General features: G+C 35.5%; 1 protein-coding gene across 6 annotated transcripts in view; it reads right to left on the bottom strand.

Moving 5' to 3' along the window:
* gpatch2 (G patch domain containing 2) overlaps nucleotides 1-21,714 on the bottom strand; it is a 119,341-nt gene that overhangs the window by 27,378 nt on the left and 70,249 nt on the right. For all 6 annotated transcript variants that reach the window (XM_007904509.2, XM_042332990.1, XM_007904508.2 and 3 more), the window contains one exon: nucleotides 5,353-5,420. In XM_007904509.2, coding sequence (XP_007902700.1) covers nucleotides 5,353-5,420 — 68 coding nt within the window. The remainder of the gene's footprint in view (nucleotides 1-5,352; nucleotides 5,421-21,714) is intronic.

The raw sequence follows: 21,714 nt of genomic DNA, 5'->3' as shown, positions 1-21,714 counted from the left end.
GAAACTAATGGAAAATGTAATTAACCGTTGTTGTGAATGTGTAGACGTACAGGGAAGTCATCTTTCCATTATTATTTTTAAACAGTAGTTTAGTTAATAAGAAGGTAACAGCAAAGTCTGTATTTTTCATTTTTTTATGCACTGTTTTTGAAGAAATAAAGTAATTATTATTAAAATAAACTGTATCACAACTCTTTGGTCACCCTGTACAATACTGCATGTTTTAGAAAAGTAACATGAAATGGAAGTACCCCCTAAATACCAAAAGGAATGAAGTTCCACAGGAATGTAGGAATAAATATTGCAGATTAGTTGAACACAAGTTATAAGAATGCAAACACATTTTATATAAGGGACACTGAATAAAAAAAAGGTGATATGTAATCTGAACAGAACATTGGTTAGGCCACTGCTAGAGTATCGTGTGCTGTTATGAGCAACACATTATAGAAGATATCAGAGATGGATGCAAGGACAGGATTTGCTAGGTTGATGCCAGGTTAAAACAATACAAAAACTCAGGGTGTAAAAGGCGTTTCTGCATGGGGTATTACTGCTGAGTCAATTAAGATGCTTCAAACAGAATTAGATAAACACATGAAAATTGAAGATATCAAAAACTGTGGCAAAGGAGCAGACAAATAAGATCAGATTGGACAGCACCAGTGGGGAGCCATTGTGGCAGAGACTCCATGTGCTGAATGTCCTCCTCCTGTGCTGAAATTAGCATGTTATTAGTATTACAGTATTTGTTGTGATAACCAGGTTGATAAATGTCCTGGGAAGTCCTCCCGATGTTAAAGGCGCTATACAAATGTATTTTTGTATTGTGTTGTATTACCAGGAACATCAAAGTTTGTAAAATGCAATGTAAGGAATTTGCAGTCTACTATCATTTTTGCCCCAAAAATACAGTCAATTACTTTACAGTATATTCTGTGAAGCGTTTTGAGATGTCTTGAAATGAGACATTAAATCAAATGCAAGGATTATTATGTTATTATTATAGGTAGCCAGGAGCATTATCTCAGACTGGGCAATGCAGAGGGTTTTAGACTTGCCAATTCACTGCACCTCGCCATGGAAGTTGGAATCTGAAACTTGGCACAAAATGAGTGACAACATACACTTTTCTTCCCATCCACAATACCATCACTTGCTAAAATAAGTTTCTCTGTAGTTAATCAAGGTTCATATGGCTGTACTGCTTAGTTTTGCTTCATCCAGTGGGAGCTGGGACACAGGCCCTTCATAAAATAGAACAACAGCACCCTTCACACAGAGCAATGTCTCAGAGAACTTATGATGTTTTAAGATGATAAAAAAGTTTAATTAAGCAAGTCAAATTCTACAAACCTAGTGCATCTTCTTTTTACCCCACTCTTACCAACCAAGCACTCTTCAAGGATGACAACAACAACAACAAATTGACATTTGTAAAGCGCTTTTCACATCGGGAGGACTTCCCAAGGTGTCCCAAGACCCACTATGAACCAGTGGCACTGCTATGAATGCAAAGCACACGATAGCTATATGTGATACTGTGGCTTTGGCAAATATTTAATTAGGACATACTAAAATGCTGGCCTAGTAACATGACATTAAAACACATATTTTACATGAACGCGACAGCAAGATGTCAATCTGATCTACACAAACACTGAATCTAAACCCATGCAAATAGAATTTAACTTGCAAGCTCCAACCATTGCTGTGCAAGCTTGAAAAAATTACTCCTGAAAAGGGAAGCAGCTGAAAGGCCCAGACTCTCTTCTTGGAAATAATACCAAAATGAGCAATACCAATGCTCTCTTGCGGGCACAAGAGAATGGAAAGTAAACCCATCCCAATTATTAGAAAATGTCATGTTCTCAAACCCCCTGATAAAATAATTAATAATTAGGGAAAATAATTAATTGGAAAAAATTGAATATAAGAATGAGGTGAGCTAAGAACCTTGACAAAATAAATTAATAGGTAAAACAGATAGATGTTTGAAATATTCTATAATTGGTGTAGAATAAGAACAGATATGATTAAATTCTGCTCATCTGCTAAACGAAAACCGATCCACCGGCAGACAACACAGAATTGATTCCCGTCCCAAGGCTACCGTGAAATTACTACTCTGGTGTAGCTCTCCCGAGTGCTCTCTGGTAACCAGGAAGGCTTCAGGTTCAATCCCTAATCTGTGTTGAGTTAATTGATCTCAACCAGTGTAGCGGAGAGAACATTACAGTCGGCCATAATGTCCCCACTGCGCCTCGTAACGTCCAAACTCTTGAATTGCTCATTGACAATCACTGCTCAGGCTCAAGTGTGCAGAATGGCCAATTGACTGTGGGTTCAGAAGGTTGTAGAAATAAACCCCAGCAAGGAAGAACTAGATGGAAAATTAAATAAATTAAAACACAGATTTGAGCCTGTGTAAAATTGAACCCGAGCCAATTTAGAATTGTCATTATTTTCTGCCATAATAATAATAATAATCCTTGCATTGATATGCCTTATCACGTCTTTGAGACATCGCAAAGTGCTACACAGAATATACTGTAAAGTGAATTAATTGACTGTGTATTTTGTGGGCGAAATGCAGCAGCCAATTGCGCATAGCAATGTCCCACAAACAGTCGTGGATAAACCAATGAAGGAAGCAGTGGTTAAAACTCGATGCACAAACCATTTTTTAAAAAAAAATCTTTTTATCGCTGTTTGCGGGAATTAGAAAAAGTACCTTGCGCATTTGTGAAAAATTAGTTATTATTTCACTTTTGTGTCAGGAAAGTGGCATGTATTAATGACGGTGGAATCAAAAGGTTACATTTAGGATTTTACTTACAATGTTCCAATTTAATAAACAGCAGTTAAATTACACATTAGGCAAAGTTTCATAATTTACGTTTTGTCTCGAGACATAGCAACATTATGAATGTGACCATTAGAATTTATTTTCTTAAAGATAAGGCTAAATATTTCATTGGATGGAGAGAGAGGGATGAGTAAACTATAAACTCTGATAAAAGATTTGGAAAGTTGTACATTTGGTCTTCAAACAGTAAACATGTCAAGAATCACACTGTACAAAATATCAAATTAATGGGCCTGGGAACCTGGATAGAATGTGCTTGTTTAGTGGCACTCCCAATGTTATCTTATAGTTTGAACAGATACCCTCATTCATTATCGTAAGAGAATTTTGTTCCTGATAAAGCCAATTTTCCCACAGTATTGTACAGTATTGAATTGTCTTTGCATCTATGCCAAAGCAATAATACCCAATAACAGGAAATATTCACAGTCAATTTAATTTTACACAATTAAACTTTCCACAAAATTACATCGATTGTAAATCGATTTCTGACAGCGGGCCCATTTTATCAGCGAAACTTCGATGCCACTTCTGTAGAATTTATTTTCCACAAAAACAAATACAAATGTTTAGAGCAAGACATTTCTTTACCTTTCCCTAACAACTCCTTGCATTTATTCTCTTTCTTTCATTTAGTCTTTATCTTATTGATCTAAGAGGCACTTGCTTCATGAACAAAACTGCAACCTCACCCACCCCCGCCTACATTTCATCAAAACACATCAATTTGCAGGACTAGTTAGCATACTGGCCTTTGACCTCCGGGACCTGGGTTTAAATACAACCTTAACTGATTGGATGAAAATCTCCTCTCTCAATCAGCTGGGTAGGTCCTATATGAAATAGGTTTAATGTTGTTTGACTTTTGTGGATCAAGACGTATTCATGAAAGACTGTGGAGCTCTGTTTTAACATGATGGTTGGCATCCAACGAGGTGTAACAGCTGGTTTCACTGCATATTAAATATGGGATACTGCAGTAAACTGAGTTAGTCTGACTCAACAGGTAGCGCTCCTGCTTCTGGATCACACATTTGTCAGTTCAAGCTCCATGCTGGGATTTCTAAAATGACACTTCAGTGCAGTACTGGAGGAGTGATGTCAAAGATGCCGTGCTTCAAATATTGAGATACCGTCCTCCTGTTTAGGTGGATCCCATGATACTATTAAACAACAACATTTGGCTGAAGGACCAAGTGAACGGATAGGTCTTTAGACAGGTTTTGAAAGCAGGGGGAGTGAGAGAGAGGGCAAGGCAGAGGGATTTCAGAAACGTTGCAGAGGGTGAGAGGAAATTGACTAAAAGTTCTGTTCCCTGGTGTCCTGGCAGACAATCCTGCAGATAAATATGGTAATTCACTTCATGGCTGGTTAATGCTGTGCACATATTGCCTGCTGTGTTTGCCTCAAACACAGTTACGTTACTTGATAATTGCCTGTGAAGCACTTTGTGAAACATTTCAACATTATAGGCCCAACATCAAATGCAAAGATTATTTTTATGGCATTATTAAAGCCTGAAAATAATAATAATAATGCTTGCATTTGATATAGTGCTTTTCACGTCTTCTAGACGCCTCAAAGGGCTTCACAGAATATGCTGTAAAGTGAATTGACTGTATATTTGTGGGCGAAACGTGGCAGCCAATTGCGCACAGCAGCGTCCCACAAACAGTCGTGGATTGAAAATGACCAATTTATTATTGTTTCGTTTTGGAGGGATTATTAGGCGTGTGGAGTAAGGAAACTTGCCCAAGGTTTCACCCTGCCTGGAACTGAACCCAGGAGTCTCGCATACAAGGCGAGTGCTCTAACCACTGAGCTACAGGACTCAAGTGTTGAGATGCCTCAACACTTCACAGAAATGGATGATCACACTGGAGAGAAACACAGGTTAATATTTTGGATGTGACCCTTCTTTAGAACCGCTAATCACTAGGATTCACATGGTTTTCTTTTCATCCCTAATATTGGGCATTACATATATCTGTTATGCCTGTGGATTGGATCAAATCATACTGTTTTTTGTACGACAGCAACAAAAACACCTAACCCAAGAAGTAAACAGGCTACATATTCAAGATTGACATTTTGCAGTGAATCTAACTTCGCATATTAGACCTTTATATATCTGTGGCATTATATTTTTGTTTTCTTAGCTAGAAGTGTAATCATGATAAAGCATACATATATATTTACACTGAAAATATTTTTAAGAATTCTAAGGTCAAGTCATGGTTGTAACGCCTTTAGCATTGAATTCATCATTCAGTACTTTTCATCTCTTAAAACCATAACATAATACGAAAATGCTACACATTTGGAAAAAAAGCAGGTTTTACCCTTTTATATAAACTACCTTTGACCTAAAATAAAATTCACAGTTCCATGCTTCTCTGGGATATTGTTCACAAAGCAGGGGGATAATAAATAAGTCTGGGCACTGGTAATGATGAGGAATCATTGATGTAAATTATACTCACTCTTGGTGATGGGGGTCCTGGGAGAAGTGGACCAGTCTCTCATTACTGCCAGACCCAGGAGTGTTAATCTGGAAAAGGGAAACAAATTGCTCAGAGGAGTCCATGATGTATGCAGAGCTGTCAGAGCCAAAGATACAGTGTTCTTCTGCAGAGAGACTACATCCCACCTACTGAGGTGAATATACATTCTAGTAATGAGAAGGTTAGCACAGTCAACCAAAAAACAGCACATAAACAGAGCGAAAGGATTCACTTGAAGTGTATGCGTTTTTTTCACTTTCTTTGCCTTACCTACTGTTGTGTGCTTCAGTGACAAAAACGTGCACTTCAGAAAAATAATTTCTTTTCACAAAAACAAACCCAATAAAGCTATCTGAGCTCAGTTCCAGACTCAGATTTTTTCCATTGCTGAAAATGTTCCATTCTGAACCAACCTATAAATCTTCAGGAGTTAGCACCTTTGCACCTATATATTGAAAAGGAATTATTACCCTACTATAGAAGTTATTTTCTAAACCTACTAATGTTAAAAACACAATTTATTTTTTGTGGACTCCTTCCGATAATTATTAGGTAATACTAAAAATGAACAATTTACAACTGCTGTTTATTCTCAGTTTCATGACTCACCCATGAGAAAAACAGTCAACTATTTAACACAGACAAAACAACACAGAAGGGTCTGCTGCTTTTATTTGTTAAAACACTTTCTTCTATTGTAATGCATTTCAATAAATCAAGATGGTGCATCTTTTTTAAAAAAAATAGGGTATATGAATGAGATGTGATAAATCAATGTCACAAGTTAATAAAATATATACAAGAATGTCTGAAACCCGCATTCTATTTTTGCAGACAATATTTCCCCCCCAACTTCCAGCTCGGCAAATAAACAAACTTATTATTATTATTATTCCCTCCACATCCCTCCCTTATTATTATTAAACTAATATTATATTATGAGCCAAGTGTAGATCGGAATCTTTTCTTTTTTAATCTGCAGAAGAGATTTTCATTCTGTGTCATTGTCTGTATTCCTGCAACACATTAATCCTTTTTTTACACAATGACTGCAAGATGAGCAGACTATGCATGTTTCATGCCGAGTTAAAGGTTCATGATCGCATTATCTCATGGCGGACATGATGTTTTTATTCAGTTGTACAGTATAAAATGTGTGGAGGGAAAGTGCATTCCTCAGTCTACACTGCTGACTAGGTTTTCCAACCAATATTAATCTTATTTACTCACTTGCCATGGTTAACAAATTATACAACATTCTAGAATTTCTCTCTCTCTCTCTTTCCCTTACCTGGATAATTGAGAAAGTCTTTTTTAAAGAATGTGTGCTGATTTCTCACCATTAATCAAATAAAAATCAGGAGAACTAGCCAAACCACTACCATGTATTCTACAAGGTCTTTGTAGGCGGTTGCAAATTGAATAAGGAATGCCAATTTTTAATTGCAAGGAAAGACCTTGTTTTGACTTTCGTTTTGACACTGACAATCTTTGCATTTTCCGGTTAGAACACATACTGTATTTCAATCTGGCTGTTTGATTACATGCCAAAGGTAACTAATATTACACAGATAGGTCAAAATTGTTGCACTGGGCTCTTTCTGGAATACAAAATAATTGGACTATTTATTTTACGAGTTGCACTGTATTCATAATTGCCCCTTTAGATGGCAATGCTGGTCTTTTGGACAGGTAAAACACATTCGGGAACCAATAGGCCTGTATGGGCTTGGAGGAAAAAAAAACATCAAATGCATGGACAACTCTCCCAAGTTTTTCATTGAAAGAACAATTATGATAGAATGATTGAATTCAAAAGCACAATTAGAAGTTTAGCCAATGACCAATGAGAATACCAGCATAACAAGCCTTTCTATGTTCTGTAAACGTGTGTCATAATGTTTTACACTTTAATTGAGTCTTCCTGTACACAAGTAGCATCCAAGAGTGAAGTAAGCATTTAGTTTACTTATAAGACCATACTGGATCACTAGCAACAGAATTTAAGAGGCAGTGGCCAACCCACATGAATGTTAGTACAATGAATTTACCAGAAACTACATATGAAATCACTCTGTGCCTTTGCACTTGCGACGTTCCAGGTCAGAGAAGAAAACTGGCTAATTGAGCAGTTTGACCTATGTGATGAAATGTGGTAATCAGGGATGTTCAAAAACAAAATCATTCAAGCAAATCAAACCAGTTAAAACAATAGCTAAACACTATTTAAAACCGTAAAGTACAGGGAATAGATAGATTCCCCCTTTCCAAGAAATCAAGCAATTATCTCACATTTTAATTGTCTTAAGATTTGCTTTTTCAAATACAATCACTGAATTGCAATTTCTGACATATATTAAATACATTTATTGCCATGCTTACATACAGCAGCATTGCATCATATCATTAATATAATTGGAGGCACTGCCAACCTTACATAAATGACTATAAAAAAGTGTGATCAATTGCTTTTTCCGTGTGCAAAATAGTTTTATTGGTCTCAGTCATGTAAAGCTCTAAAGGCTAGATTGAACTGTAATAAAAACTATCATCCTGCTTCTATCTACTATCCAACCATGGCTTACACACTGTTTCTCCAGTCTAAATTATTTCTAATCTAATTCAGAAAACAACTATTTCCTCAAATGCATTATTCATGATTCATTTCATTTGCAGGTGATAGCAAAACATTACCATCTACTTAAAAAAAGTATATAAATATTCTACCCCATAAGATTATTAATGTCAATATAAAGGTAGACAGTATCAAAACCAAATATTAACAAGCAAATATTTTATTCACTGGTTTTGTGCATGGTGTGTCGAACACATTGAGTTTATTTCATTTTTTGACATTAACTGCTTTCACCCAAAAAAGGTTTTAGTGCACCAACAACAACAAATAGCATGAATTTCATAAGAGTCAGTATCTTTGAACCAGTTTAACATTGTTATTTGAGGGCAATACAGAGCGATGGGTAATAATATATTACACAAGGGAATTTAAAAAGAAAAGCAGCAATTTCACGACGCTACACTTGTAGTCATACAATTACATAAAGTGTACAAAATGAATTAGCATTATAGCATGAGCTTTCCAATACCATAAATCTTATTAACTGAAAAATGGTTTCCATATTTTACAAACACAAGAGTTATTGATTTTTTTCAGAATTGTTATGCAATAAGTCAAGCTGAAGATACTCAATGTTGGAGTAAGGGAGTTGGAATCCAGAGACTTGTGATTTAACTATTACAGCTAAGCCACAATAAGGCACAATAAATACCAACATGATGGAAAGAGAAGCTTGATGGCTGCTTTTTATCATAAAGTAGAGAGAGAAACATAATTGAGTTTCACTCAAGGCCTATGAATGGATTTCAAAGTCACATTTCTTGATGTTTCAAGCATCCTGCTAATATTTTAAAATAACAAGACAAGGTAAAATACTGCAGTTCAAATTCACTTACATGCATAAAAGAAATGAAATATCGAAAGTTAGACTCTTAATCGTCTGTTTGAGACAGAGAGCTGACGATCACTCAATCTTCCTGGTCTAATTTTGGATCAGATTTTTGTCTATTTTTGATGTGCCAGATTAGGCCATTTTTGGTAGGGGTAGGGCTGGAGGGGAGGAGAGAGAAAAATAAACTCTCAACAAGCTACAATAACATGGAGATTCAATCACCTCCCCTACTATTAGGTCAAAGGAGTTTTCAAAAGTTTACACCACTGAAGAACAACAGGAAGTTCTGGCAACTCTCGTGATTCTAACTGCTAAAAATTCTAAAAATGTAGACTAAAATGGCAAATAAATGTTTGCAATAGTGGTCTGGTCTAAGCAGATGACATTTGCATCATCAAATTAGAATTAAAAAGTATAAGATTTACCAATTTGTTTTTGGTCACATACGTGTCTCACACACCTTTCACCTGCTTAAGTTATCAAACCCGATATATATATGCCACTAAGATGTGGAAAGTTCCCTACCTCTCGAAAGAAATGCGTATTCTCTCCCTGGAGGGAGGCACCCTGCTTACTTAATTTCACAGTATTAGGTGCAGGGTGGCAAGAGCCGGGGCTTGGGGATCCCAGAGAGTGTGCTGGGGTACTGCTGGAGTTCAACCAGCTAAAAACATATAGGCTGATGATAGCTTAACCCAATTCTTGATGCGATTACAATGTTGTTCAGGAATTTGTAACCTGTGGCCACTTCGGGAAAAAGATATTTCACAGGCAACGAGTACTCACTATCAATTAGTATAGAAACTCAGTTAAGTTAGAATATATGAAATTAATCAATGCTTTAACTGAGTAAACCACTGTTTATATTCCAATTGAAACTGATTTTCTGCTGCGAGTAAGTCCACAAAACTTCACATTTATCAAAGGAGATCAATTGTCGAGGCCCTAGCAAATGTTTTTTCATGCTGGAATCATTTATCTGCTTTCATTACTGTACAAGATGATTTTCTCATCAATCTTCATGATCAATTTATCATTGTACCTGTAAATCAAGATTTGTCTCATAAATTCATTTCTACATAAATTATTTTCACGATCAACAAACAAAACATTTGGATTTACAAGGAATGAGGAAACTGTTGCAGTTACATTGAACCTAGAAAAAAGGTAGTTTATTTTACTAAGCAGTTTTTATTCCACAAAATCAATCTGCTACACTATTTTGAAACAACAATGTTTCTATCTAAACTAATATGTTGCGATTGAATTACTAGCAATCAGTGCTTGCCACTGATTGTGTGGAAGCTTTATAATGTAATAATCCTGGAGAGTAGTTACTGCTTTCCTTTTGTCTTTCCTTTATTTTTTTAAAACCATAAAACATTCCTTTTGTAATACATGGTTCAGCAAAAACATTCAATCCCTGTGCTCTCCCTCACAAAGCTCCTATTACTCCCCTCTCCCCAATTCTTGCCAATCTCTATTGGCTCCCAATATCTCTAAGCAGTGTTAAATATTCGACACTGAGTCAGTTTCTTCTTAAAATGTGATGGGGCATTCGTAATAAACCTGCCAAATTACTCAAAGAAATATGTTGCATGGTTATCACAGAACAGTGCAACCCTCAAGACGAGGTGCTGAGAAACACTGTGTTAGACAATCAAGTTTAATATTCTTGTCCATCAAGTCCACCCAGTCTTGCTTCAATCTACATATGCCATCATCTTCAGCCTGATTATCCCAATACCCTCTGATCTTCTGACTGGCTGATTGCTTGCTTCTCAAGTCTTTTTTTTCTGCTATGTTGTTAGTTTTGTTTTCAAATGAACAATGGGTAAAGTAGCTAAAAAATTCTGTTCACCTCTCGGACCTCGATTTGAACTCACACAGGTTAGATCATTCTTGGATTTCTGACCCACTATAATCATTTAACATTTATAGCACTTTTACTTTTATCTAGTATTTTTCAGTTAAAGCAATGTCTCAAAGTGCCTCAACAACGAAATTAATCAGAAATTAAGTGGGTTATAATAATAATAATCCTTGCATTCGATATAGCGCTTTTCACGTCTTCTAGACATCTCAAAGCGCTTCACAGGATATACTGTAAAGTGAATTGACCATATATTTGTGTATGCCACTAGTGTTGTGTGCTGGCTAGACATAGTCATCGCAAAGCTTTATAACCCCCCTCTCTCTCTCTCTCTCTCTCAATATATATATATATATATATTTGGTCAGCCAGGTGTCTGACGCTTGCAGAAACCAATCACTATGCTTAAAAGTATCCAAACCAAGCTCAATATAACCACCAAACTCTACAAATAATAACAATATCCTTGCATTTGAAGAGCAACCAATTTGCACTCAACAAAGTCCCACAAACAGCATTGTTGGCTGACTGCTTTCTTGGCTACAGAACATGGCAGTGGGCCATTTATTTTACATCAATCCTATGATAGCAACATTTTAAAAGGAACAAAGCATAATACTGTGTACTGAAATCCCAATTTGCGAAAATCTGCTGTTACAAAGTAAACCAATCTTAACAATAAGAAAAACTCCTCAATAAGTGGGGATAGTGGATTTAGGCATCAGTTGAAAATGCATTCAAACTTGGGGATGGGTCATGGGGTTGTGAGGCTTAACTGGTATGCTACTGGGCTACTGTCTAAAACAATTATCTTTAAAAATTCCACTGTCAGGCTCCAAATCCTATTGTGAGTCTTATGCCACGGGTTACAGTGTTTACCAGGCTAGAATGTCCTACAGAATAGATGTCACTAAACATTATATAGATACTGATGAGGTTGGAGAAGAAGCTCCGCTAAAATGGCACTCGTCTTTAATGAGTTTGTACAGTGTAACATTTGCTACTCAACATCCCTAATACTGTACTGTATGTAAAGTAGTTGATTGAGGAGTCTATTTAGGTCCTGTGGGTCACCACATTTAAGCAATGAGGGGACCCATGAGAGAAGAGGTACTGAGTGAGTCAGGATTATACTTTGCATAAATACAGTATTCATATTAACACGTTTCATGATTTTTTTTGTAAGTGTACTTAGCGTTCGTACACACTTCCTTAAAGCTACAGAATTTAAAACAAACTCATGATGGACCCCAATATATACTGATCCATGAAATAATTACGGTTCCATTGATGTAATGATCAGTTTGTGGGAAGACTATATGTATATTATCACACACACATACAAACACATCTGTTGTCCTTCACTTCAAACCCACTCCGATCCATTGCACAGAAAATAATTTGTTCCCGTGTATTGCCAATAGCAGTGTATAACTGTATGAGGAGAATGTATGAGCGATGCAAGTTGATTTTCTTTCCAACTCTCATCCCTGCTTACTACCAGAAGGCTGTGTCTAAGACCACATGGAGAATCTCAGCCGTAAACTAGTGTCCTATCACTTCGTGGCACAGTACTTTAGGACACTAACCTGCTGTGCCACTACACTGTCAGAATTAGTATATTTGATGCACTGCAATTTCTTAAGCTTCCCTGAAACAACTGCATAAACATAAACAATGAGTATTGTCAGTTTTTAAAAAATACCCCGGCAAGTGCACACAATTGAAAACAATTTTGTCCAGTAACGTCTAAGATAAAGCTAAATTAAATGATAAAGGACAAAGACAAGATCTTACTACTAACTGGATGCTTTCAGAATCCGTTATGTCATTAAGCAAAAGCTGGTAAAAAGAAATTTCTCAACACAATGTACACAGCGTATAAATGCAATATTTTTCTAATGGAAAGTTAAAAACTTGTAAAATAAAAGAAGTAAATATATTGTAGCCTTTCAACATAATTGGAGAGTTAGTTTGGATACACATATGCATAGCGATTTCCTTTGCTTGAACTCAGCCTATCCAAGAATGATATGGAGCTGCTTCTATAACTCTGGTTTAACAGCTCCAAATCACTTGGTATCTGCAATATAAATGCAGCATAAAAACTAAATTTGTGCCCCACCTCCGCATTGCAGTTAATGTAGATTTTATTGATTCACTTCTTAAAATTTAATTAAGGGTGTTTAGGCTCCAAATGATGTTCAGTTTTCATCTAGTAAAGGATCAAGGATACACTATTCATGAGGCTTCAGTACATTGCAGATAATTTTAAATAATTTTGCAGAATTGAATACAACGGCTTTGAAGCTGTAGCTGCCAAAAGCATTAATACAGGGAGAGCTTAGAAATAGAAAAATGATTTACAGTTTTGTTTGAACAAGACACCTTGGAAATAAAATTACTTTATTTTGCATTACTAAATGTGACTGAAGGAAGACAACTCATCAAAAACACTTTCTTAGAATTGGCTAATAACTTTTGGTCATTAGACGATTATATCTATAGAGAAGATATATATGGAGAATATCTACCAAGCATTAACTTTCTTACAATTCCACTCTAACGAGCGCAATAGTTTTAAAATCAGTACTGCAACAACAACTTGCACTTATACAGAACCCTCCAGTGTGGTAGCATCTCAGAGCGCTTAGCAGTGGTGTCAATGTGGCCTCATCCAGTCATTAATTCTCCTCCAGGTGAAGATGTCCTGTCCTGAAACTGCCCTTTTCTACCCTGAATCTGCATCTTCTTGTTCTTCTGCCATGGCATACCTGACCGTATTGTTTTGGGCTTATTTCTTCATTCCCATTTAATATTTACATACCTCTATATCTCTTCTGAGATGTCTCTTTTCAAGGCTGAATGCTTCATTTGTCTAATTGATGCTTATAGTTCTTTCCTCTAACATTGTAGATTACAGTACATTCTATTATTTTGAATGCTTTCAATACAATCAGCAGTTCAAAAAAGTTTCAGAAAGCCTTCCATGCAGATCGTATCTAATTAAATATTGCATAACTTTTGCAGCTTTTAAAATATGAGCACATTTTGCAAGTAATCCTTTGCTCTCCGCCAAATTCAATTCTTTTTACTTAAGCAGTAATAGTTCCATTAGCCACTGTTGCCATATATTGATTATATTGGTTACGGAAATATCACTGACTTGAAATAGTAACAATAATAATAGTACCTACAAATTTGACTGCAGAGGAAACATTTTAAAAATCTGATAAAACATTATTGAAGACTGCAGTTAGATTCAAGATTATAAACAGCTGAGCACAGTGGCTTTAGTGGCATTCTTTCCCACACAACTGTCCCAATGCAATCCATCCCAAAGCATTGATGACCTGCACAAAAAATAAAATGGGTAAACAAATCTACAAACTCTAGTAATCAGGATTTTAATCCTTGAATACACAGCAACCACTTCTCTAATTTTCAGTACCTGTACCACACAGCATCGCATCTAACAAAAATATTTTCAAGTTTTTCCATTTAATCTCAAATTGCATACAATAAAAAACAGTGTTGCTATGTTCTTGAACGATTTGGCATTAGAAATTGATGGTAAATTAGTGAATATACCAAACAATATAAGATTGTTATGAATTTAGAAAGTAGAAAAGCGTAATAACAATGATAATAATCCTTGCATTTGATATAGAGCCTTATCACACTGTTGAGCATCTCAAAGTGCTTCACAGAATACAAGTGTATTTTCTGGGCAATATGCAGTTATCAATTGCGCATAGCAGTGTCCCACAATCGTGGATTGGTTAAACCTGGTTAAACAGTTGCACTGTTATTTACAAAACATCATGAAGCATTTATATTGCCGATTTCTCAATTGCAATTCAATTATACTTGTCATCTGTACAAATACAAATTCTAAACCAGGTTCTTATACAATTAGTTGGTAGCTCCACAATTTATGGACTTATTATTCACAACTTCTCTTAAATGTCTTGTGCACTGGGAATATTAAATGCAGATATCTACACAGGGAACATTGCTGGAACAGGTCAGCTCTCTCAATTGCCGACATATCACTAAATTTCAAATCAACGCATTGTGTGAAACACTGAGATTTTTGACTAAGGTACTGTATCAAATACAAGTATTATTTCTTACTGGAAATTAATAATAACCTCCTTTTAATATTTTGTCTTTCTTTTGACTTCATGTTTTTTATTTTTTACTCTTTTGTTTGGTAAGATTTTGCCTTTGAACTTTCGTTTGCATCACTTTTATTTTTCTGTATTTTTATTATCAATGTAGTCTTTTCTAACCTGCATTTTTTCCTCTTCCCATAACTAATTCACTCACTATCCTCTTATTCTATGCATGGTTTACCGGCAGAAGGGATGGGAATGATTGTAGCAGACTTACTCGTCTGCCAATATTATTCTAAAATTGTCACTGAAGATTTGTGTGAAGTTGAGCAAGTTTGATTAATCTTCCAATGTTTTCAGTCATTCCTACGGGAAATGTTTTCACTTCTATTTCGAAGCTAAAAGATTAGGGATTCACCAAATGAGGAACTACATTTCTATCCTGAACCACTCGATGACACAGTACACTGAAATACCACCACATGGGCGACCTTACCCTACTCTTTACTTGCATTCTGTTCCCAAGGCAAAATGACTGTTGTGCAACAAAACCATCAAATGCACTGCAAAAATCTATTTGCATCTTCACAATGCACAGTGGAAGTGGAAGCCAGACAATAGTAAAACACATGTAGTTTAACTTAAATTCAATCATTTGTACAATTTTGCTGTGATTAGTCAAACAAGAGTATTGCTTGAAAAACAACTTGTGAAAAGCAATGTCACATTTGAATCCTTTTTATTTGCGATCTGGAGACCTAAGAACAATTAATATTTTATTACCTGAATCTTCTCACCTAACTTTTCAGTCTTTTTTTGTTTTGTAGAGTGCTTTTTTTCCAGGCATAAATATTTCAATAGGCACTCTGTATAACTGTGATCTCTGAAGTTTCCAATCTTATATTGAAAATAACAATCTCTCGTGAAGGGAATTGCTTGTGTCTGGGAAGAAGCATGCTATAAACATCAGTCAATTTGACCAAAAATGTTTCACAGACTTATTGAGAACAATATATTTACTAATTTCTGGAAGAAATTTCTAATTTATAGAAGCACAAATGCCACCATATGATTTAGAATACAAAGTTATCAAAGAAACGTTGCACCTTGTGTAAAAACATTCAGCATCTTTCAGAGGAATGTAGATCTGGCCTTTCAATTTTTGATATGGTCGACAAGAAAATCCATGACAATTTCTTAAACCAAATTAGTGGTGTACAATAGTATTTGAAATTGGAAAAAAAAACAAAAGGTGAAAAAGGTGAAGAAATCAATAGGGGTTTAAGCCTTTTTTGGCTGGCAGCAGACAAGCTATTCATCACAAATCATTTACTTCAAAATTATTTTCAGTAAAAGTACAGATGGAAAATGTACTGAATTACAACAATCCACTGGATAAAAACTGCACCATAACAGAATAAACTACAAAATTCCAGAGTGTCATTATCATTTTAAAAATGCATGAAGATACCATGTTATTTATTATGACAGAACCCCCAGGTCAAATGACTCCTAATATAGGGCTTGAATTTAATGCTAGCTGACTAGCAAATTGCGAGTGAATTTTTCTGTTTTGCTAGTCAGCATTCTATCCGCCAGCACAACATTGCTGGTGAGATTCATAACTCAGTATGTCAGTATCTCACGATTCAGTCTTCATTTTATAAACTAGTCATTAGTCTCACTTAGATTCAGATTGTTTTTGCTAGTTGAAAAGAAAATATCCCTGTGACACTTTGGGCCTGTAGCACAAATGTTCAATGGACAAAAAAACTTTACAGCCAACTTCCATATTGCTTTGGCTATAATTACTCAGTTTTACACCCACTTTCACTCTATGTAGTTTGAATCATTTTGAATATTAACAAAATGCTTCTGAATAACACAGATGCAAAATATCAAACTTCAATTACTGCATTTTCATCAAGCTTTAAAGTCCCTGAAAACAAGCATCAGTCAGGAAAAAAAACATTTGTATGTGGCAGGTTTAAACTGCTTTTTTAAAGCAGCTTTAATCGTAATACTGTATTCTAATGAACAGAAAACTGATACATTTTAAGACTTAACTCGCACCAAGTATTTTACTGAATAAAGATCTGAACAGGTTCATGCAAGTCATTCAAAGACATTTGTTCTGCCTTCTTAATAATATCTGGTAAATGTTCCACTTTTACTAACAATTAAACAGGAGAATGGATAATTTCCCCACATGATTTGGGGGAAAAACTCAAAGACAGAAGAGTACAATATTGCAATTACTGGAAATAATTCAATATTACAATTTCCGTGTACTAGATTTAATTAAATTGCATAGCCTGGGGGGAACGGTTAAATGATGTCTGGTGTACTTTCAATAATTATGTACAACTTTCTTTTAGAATTTATAAAGATGGGACACAAATAACATGCACAAGGTGTACGACTCTCTGCTATTATTAGAAATTATTCATTCTGTATTAAGATTCTTACCCAGTGGATTTCAGTATTATATGGCCTAGAGGATACATAGTTAAATGGTAAGTGCCAGACTTTAAAACTACACAATCTGCAAATTTGTTTTAAATTCATTCAACTTTAAACAAAGTAAAGAATGCATATCTTTAATTCCAGGAATAAGTCCAAGGTTTGCTGGTTCAAACCTTGACATTGGGTAACCTGTTTAAGAGGTAACTGACTTGCAAGCTATCCCCTCATCTCATGCTAAACCATTGGGATGTGACACTCTGATGCAACGTAAGCTTTTTTCATTAGCCTAGAAAGATATCAATCAAACCAAGGAACTCAGGTATGATGTAATAATAAAAGAATTCTTCAATTTTTTCTGTTAAGTTTTTTTGAAAAATTACCAAAATGTTTCATTAGCCATATATATTGTTTTCCATTAAACTAGAGTACTTCTATCAAGTACCTTGCTGGAGTGCGAGTTTGCTTTTAACATGCATGCCCTGCCTGCGCACCAAACCGCATTCGGACAGTTCTGGAGAGGCTTTCAGGGTGGAAACTGGTGTTCAAAAGGTTTGTTGCATTCAGTTTATATGCTAAAGTATGTCATAAATGATAATTAATGGGATCATGCTTTTTTAGAAGTATTGAGAGGGCACTTTATAGTGGTATTTAAAATTATGAAAGGATTTGATGAGGTGGATGTCAATAAGCTGTATCCACTGTCCAAAAGGCCAAAAAAAAGGAAGCATAAATAAGAGATAGCCAGTTAGCAGATTCTAAAAGGAAGTTTAGGAAGAATTCTTTATACATGGTGGTGAGAACGTGGAAGCAAAAAACATTAACTTATTTAAGAGGTAACCTCATGAGGGAAGAGAGTATAGAAGGGTTTGGTAGAAGGGATTGGAAGGGGTGGAGGCTCAAAATGTCTGTGCTGTAATGTTTCTGTGTGCAACACTTACATTGTCAACATGAGCATTGATGGACAACCAACCAACCTTATACCATGCTGCTGTCCTTAGTCCTAGGAAGACAGTGAGTGCTGATCAAACTGCAATTGTGCAAATTGCAAATGAGTTGCAGTATGTTATGTCACAAAGATTGAGTGTCGGTATTAAATCAATTAAATAAATCACTATCAACAAAAATTTAATGGAAGGTAGAAACAGGTTAAATAATAAGTTTGTCCTCTCCTATGCATCATTGAAGTAATATTCTTAAAACTTCTTCTTTACATCTTGTTTAATGCACATTACTTTAAGTTATAGCAGATTTTCAACCTTTCAAGAAGTCAACAGCAGCAGCTGCTTCTAGGAATGAAACTATTAAAATCCTTTTTTCAAAAAAAATTAAAATGGTGAGTCCTAATAACATCAACTGGGAAAATGGGCTGGGAATACTTATTGAGCCCTACTGAGAGAGGGAGAGAGAGAAAAAAAATCTGAATTAATTTGAGTAGATGCAGTCTTTAACCCAGGGTGCTTCATCAATTGTGTCACTTCTGCTGTGTATGGTAATTTGATTTTTGGGTTGAGTTACTCCTCCAAGCCAGTTCAGCTGGTGTCATAAACACATACATTTTATTAGACCAAAGTGAAATGGACACAAATTAAAATATCATAATTTTTTATAATCATTTAATTTTGTAAATAGAATATTTATTTTAAAAAGCTCGCTGATTAATGATCTTAACATAATTCTGTGAAGATTGTAAAGATTGTTTTGGAACAATATTGAAGCTTGAATCTTATTCTAAAAGCAAAAGGTCAAAAAACTTGAATTTTAAAAGTTCTGCACCTTATTCTAGGCAGTTTATGCAACATTCATAGTAATAGCTGTCAAAAGTATTACAAACATACGCAGCTATGTTTGGGTAAACAGTTCATTCATATCTGGTACTGTTTGGCTCAGCGTTAATTCATCAACATGCTGCAACCCGGACTATGCTGGGTGCCTGCTGTTGCAGTGTAACCACTATTAATGCCTGGTTTATACCTCTGGAAGTGAAGAGATATCACTTCCATCAGTGGAGCGATGCGGAACGGGAAGTCCAATTTATATTTTGTGCAGCTAATCACATTAGCTGGGGGCTGTGCAGAGGTCTGCACATGCGCAAAACAATGCATGCGCAGAACTCTGATACTTGTAATAAACCCCCTCAAGGTGATCTTCGACAGCTCAGCTCCTGCCTGATTCACATTGGGATCATGCTACTCAACTCGTTATATTGCATTTTTCACAGCAGATGTACCTGAAAAGCACAGTATAAACAAAGAATTAACTGTGGAACAGGTCAGACAATCATAGGAGCTGATATTTACTCGTCTAGTACCAGTTCTACAAATTGTGTACAGTTTGAGTATGACGTGTGTTCGATTTTTACAAACCACATTCATATGGCACAATAAGGTTTCAAAAGTTGTATTCCTTAGATATTATATTTGTCATTACTGAGCCTTGTGTAATTATTTACTTTTTAAATCATTGGAATAATTAAAGAAATCTCTATAAATAATGCACAGGAGAAAGCCATTTAAAAAAAAGTTTTCAAAGTCTGAAGCCCCAAATTCAGCATAGTCTTTAGTCATTGTGACAACATGCTCACTTCAATTCAACCTTAATTTGGAAACTGGACTGAATTTAAGAATTCTGCACAATCCTACATTTTCAGACAATTGTATTCAGTCCTCTGGGGTTTTCTCCAGAGCAACAGAAAATAAAAACAGAAAATAAACCAATCTATAGGTAAGATTGAGCATTAAAAGAGAGCTTGTGAAAACGAAAGAAAAACTTTTCAGGTGTCAAAAGTGACCCGACAGCTCCAAATCACCATCACTGTGTGACAAGTGAAGCTCATTTCACACCAGAAATCAAATTTGGATTCAGCCTACCTCTTCTTTCCATTAAATTGTTCACGGATATGCCAGTGTGATAAAATACATTATCATGCCCAGCATAAGCACTCTATTGCAAAGATACAGATGGCGTGACAACACAAGTCAACTACTATTTGAAGCTTTTTCTTCACAGATTTTTCTGTATTTTCTGTGCACAGACCAATTAAAAGTTCTTGCAAAACACTGCTGTGCAAATGAAAAGTAAACAGTATTTTTTATTGTCGAGTTCATGAGTTCAGTTTGGAGAAAATCAATATGGGGAGGAAACAGCTGGTATAAAGGTTATTAATTTTTTCTAGTCATAAAAATTATTTTTTATGATGGAGATGTCCGACATTAGTATTTTGTAAACTGTCAATTAATATTATGATGTGATTTTATTTGTTTTACAGTAAGCAATACATCAATAAGTTCATTCCTGAAAATAATCCAATTTGGAATGATTTCTGATTACATAAAGCAAGACTATCTTTAAATCCAATAACAAAAGAAAATCTTTTGAACAACCCTGTTCAAAATTTGCCAGAAAGAAACCTAATTTAATGCACAAATGGGCATCCACTAACTTTCAGTGTGAAGATATGATATTGAAAGGGGAAGTAGAGACAAGTGAAGTAAAACTATATGTTTCCTCTGTTTTGTTCAAATACACCAGTGAGAGGTTTGGGAAGCGTATGATTTTGACTTGCAGCCTATTCCCATCCCTGAATATTGAGCTTTTCTTATTCAAGTAGCTGTATATGTTGTTGCGTGCTTCGCCCCAGCTCCCCCGAACCCATATTGATTTACTTTCAATAAGATTTTTTTTATATATGATTTGGATGTGATGAGGCACTGTATCAAATGCAAGGATTATATTATTATAAAATAATATATTATAAAATAATAATTTGGTCACTCAACCCACGACTGTTTGTGGGACACTGCTATGCCCAATTGCCAGCCATGTTTCCCCCAGTCACTCCACTTTACAGTATATATTGTAAAGCGCTTTGAGGCATCTCAACAATGTGATAAGGCGCTATATCAAATTATATCAAATAATAGATTATTATTATTATTTGTGGCTGTAGTTGCTGAATAGGATTCTAAACTTGGAATTGAGTCTCTCTCCCCAACTTTGAGGGTTAGTTTTAATATTTTTAAGATTGTGTTTGGAAAATGAAAAATAAACAGTTTAAAAAATGTTATAACGCTAATGAGAAATCTTCGTCTTTCGAGGATCCTTGGGATCCATCTCCTGCTCTGCTTCAGTAATGACACTAACAGGAAGGGTCTGGTGAGGATGCAGCCACAGCCAACTGGCACTACAATAACAACTTGCATTTATATTGCTGATCAGGACACCGGAAGAAAACACCCTTCTCTTCTCAAATAGTGCAATAGAATTTTTAACATCAACCTGAACAGGTAGATGGGACCACATTTTTAATGTCTCATTCGTAGAAAAGTACCTCCAACAATGCAGCACACCCCAGCACTGCATTGGAATGTCATCTTAGAAGATATGAATTCAAGTCCTGACTTGGGAGAATTGGATGACA

Source organism: Callorhinchus milii, unplaced genomic scaffold (assembly GCF_018977255.1).
Source record: "Callorhinchus milii isolate IMCB2004 unplaced genomic scaffold, IMCB_Cmil_1.0 Scaffold3, whole genome shotgun sequence".
Taxonomy (NCBI): Eukaryota; Metazoa; Chordata; class Chondrichthyes; order Chimaeriformes; family Callorhinchidae; genus Callorhinchus; species Callorhinchus milii.
This window is presented reverse-complemented; position numbering and strand designations above follow the sequence as displayed.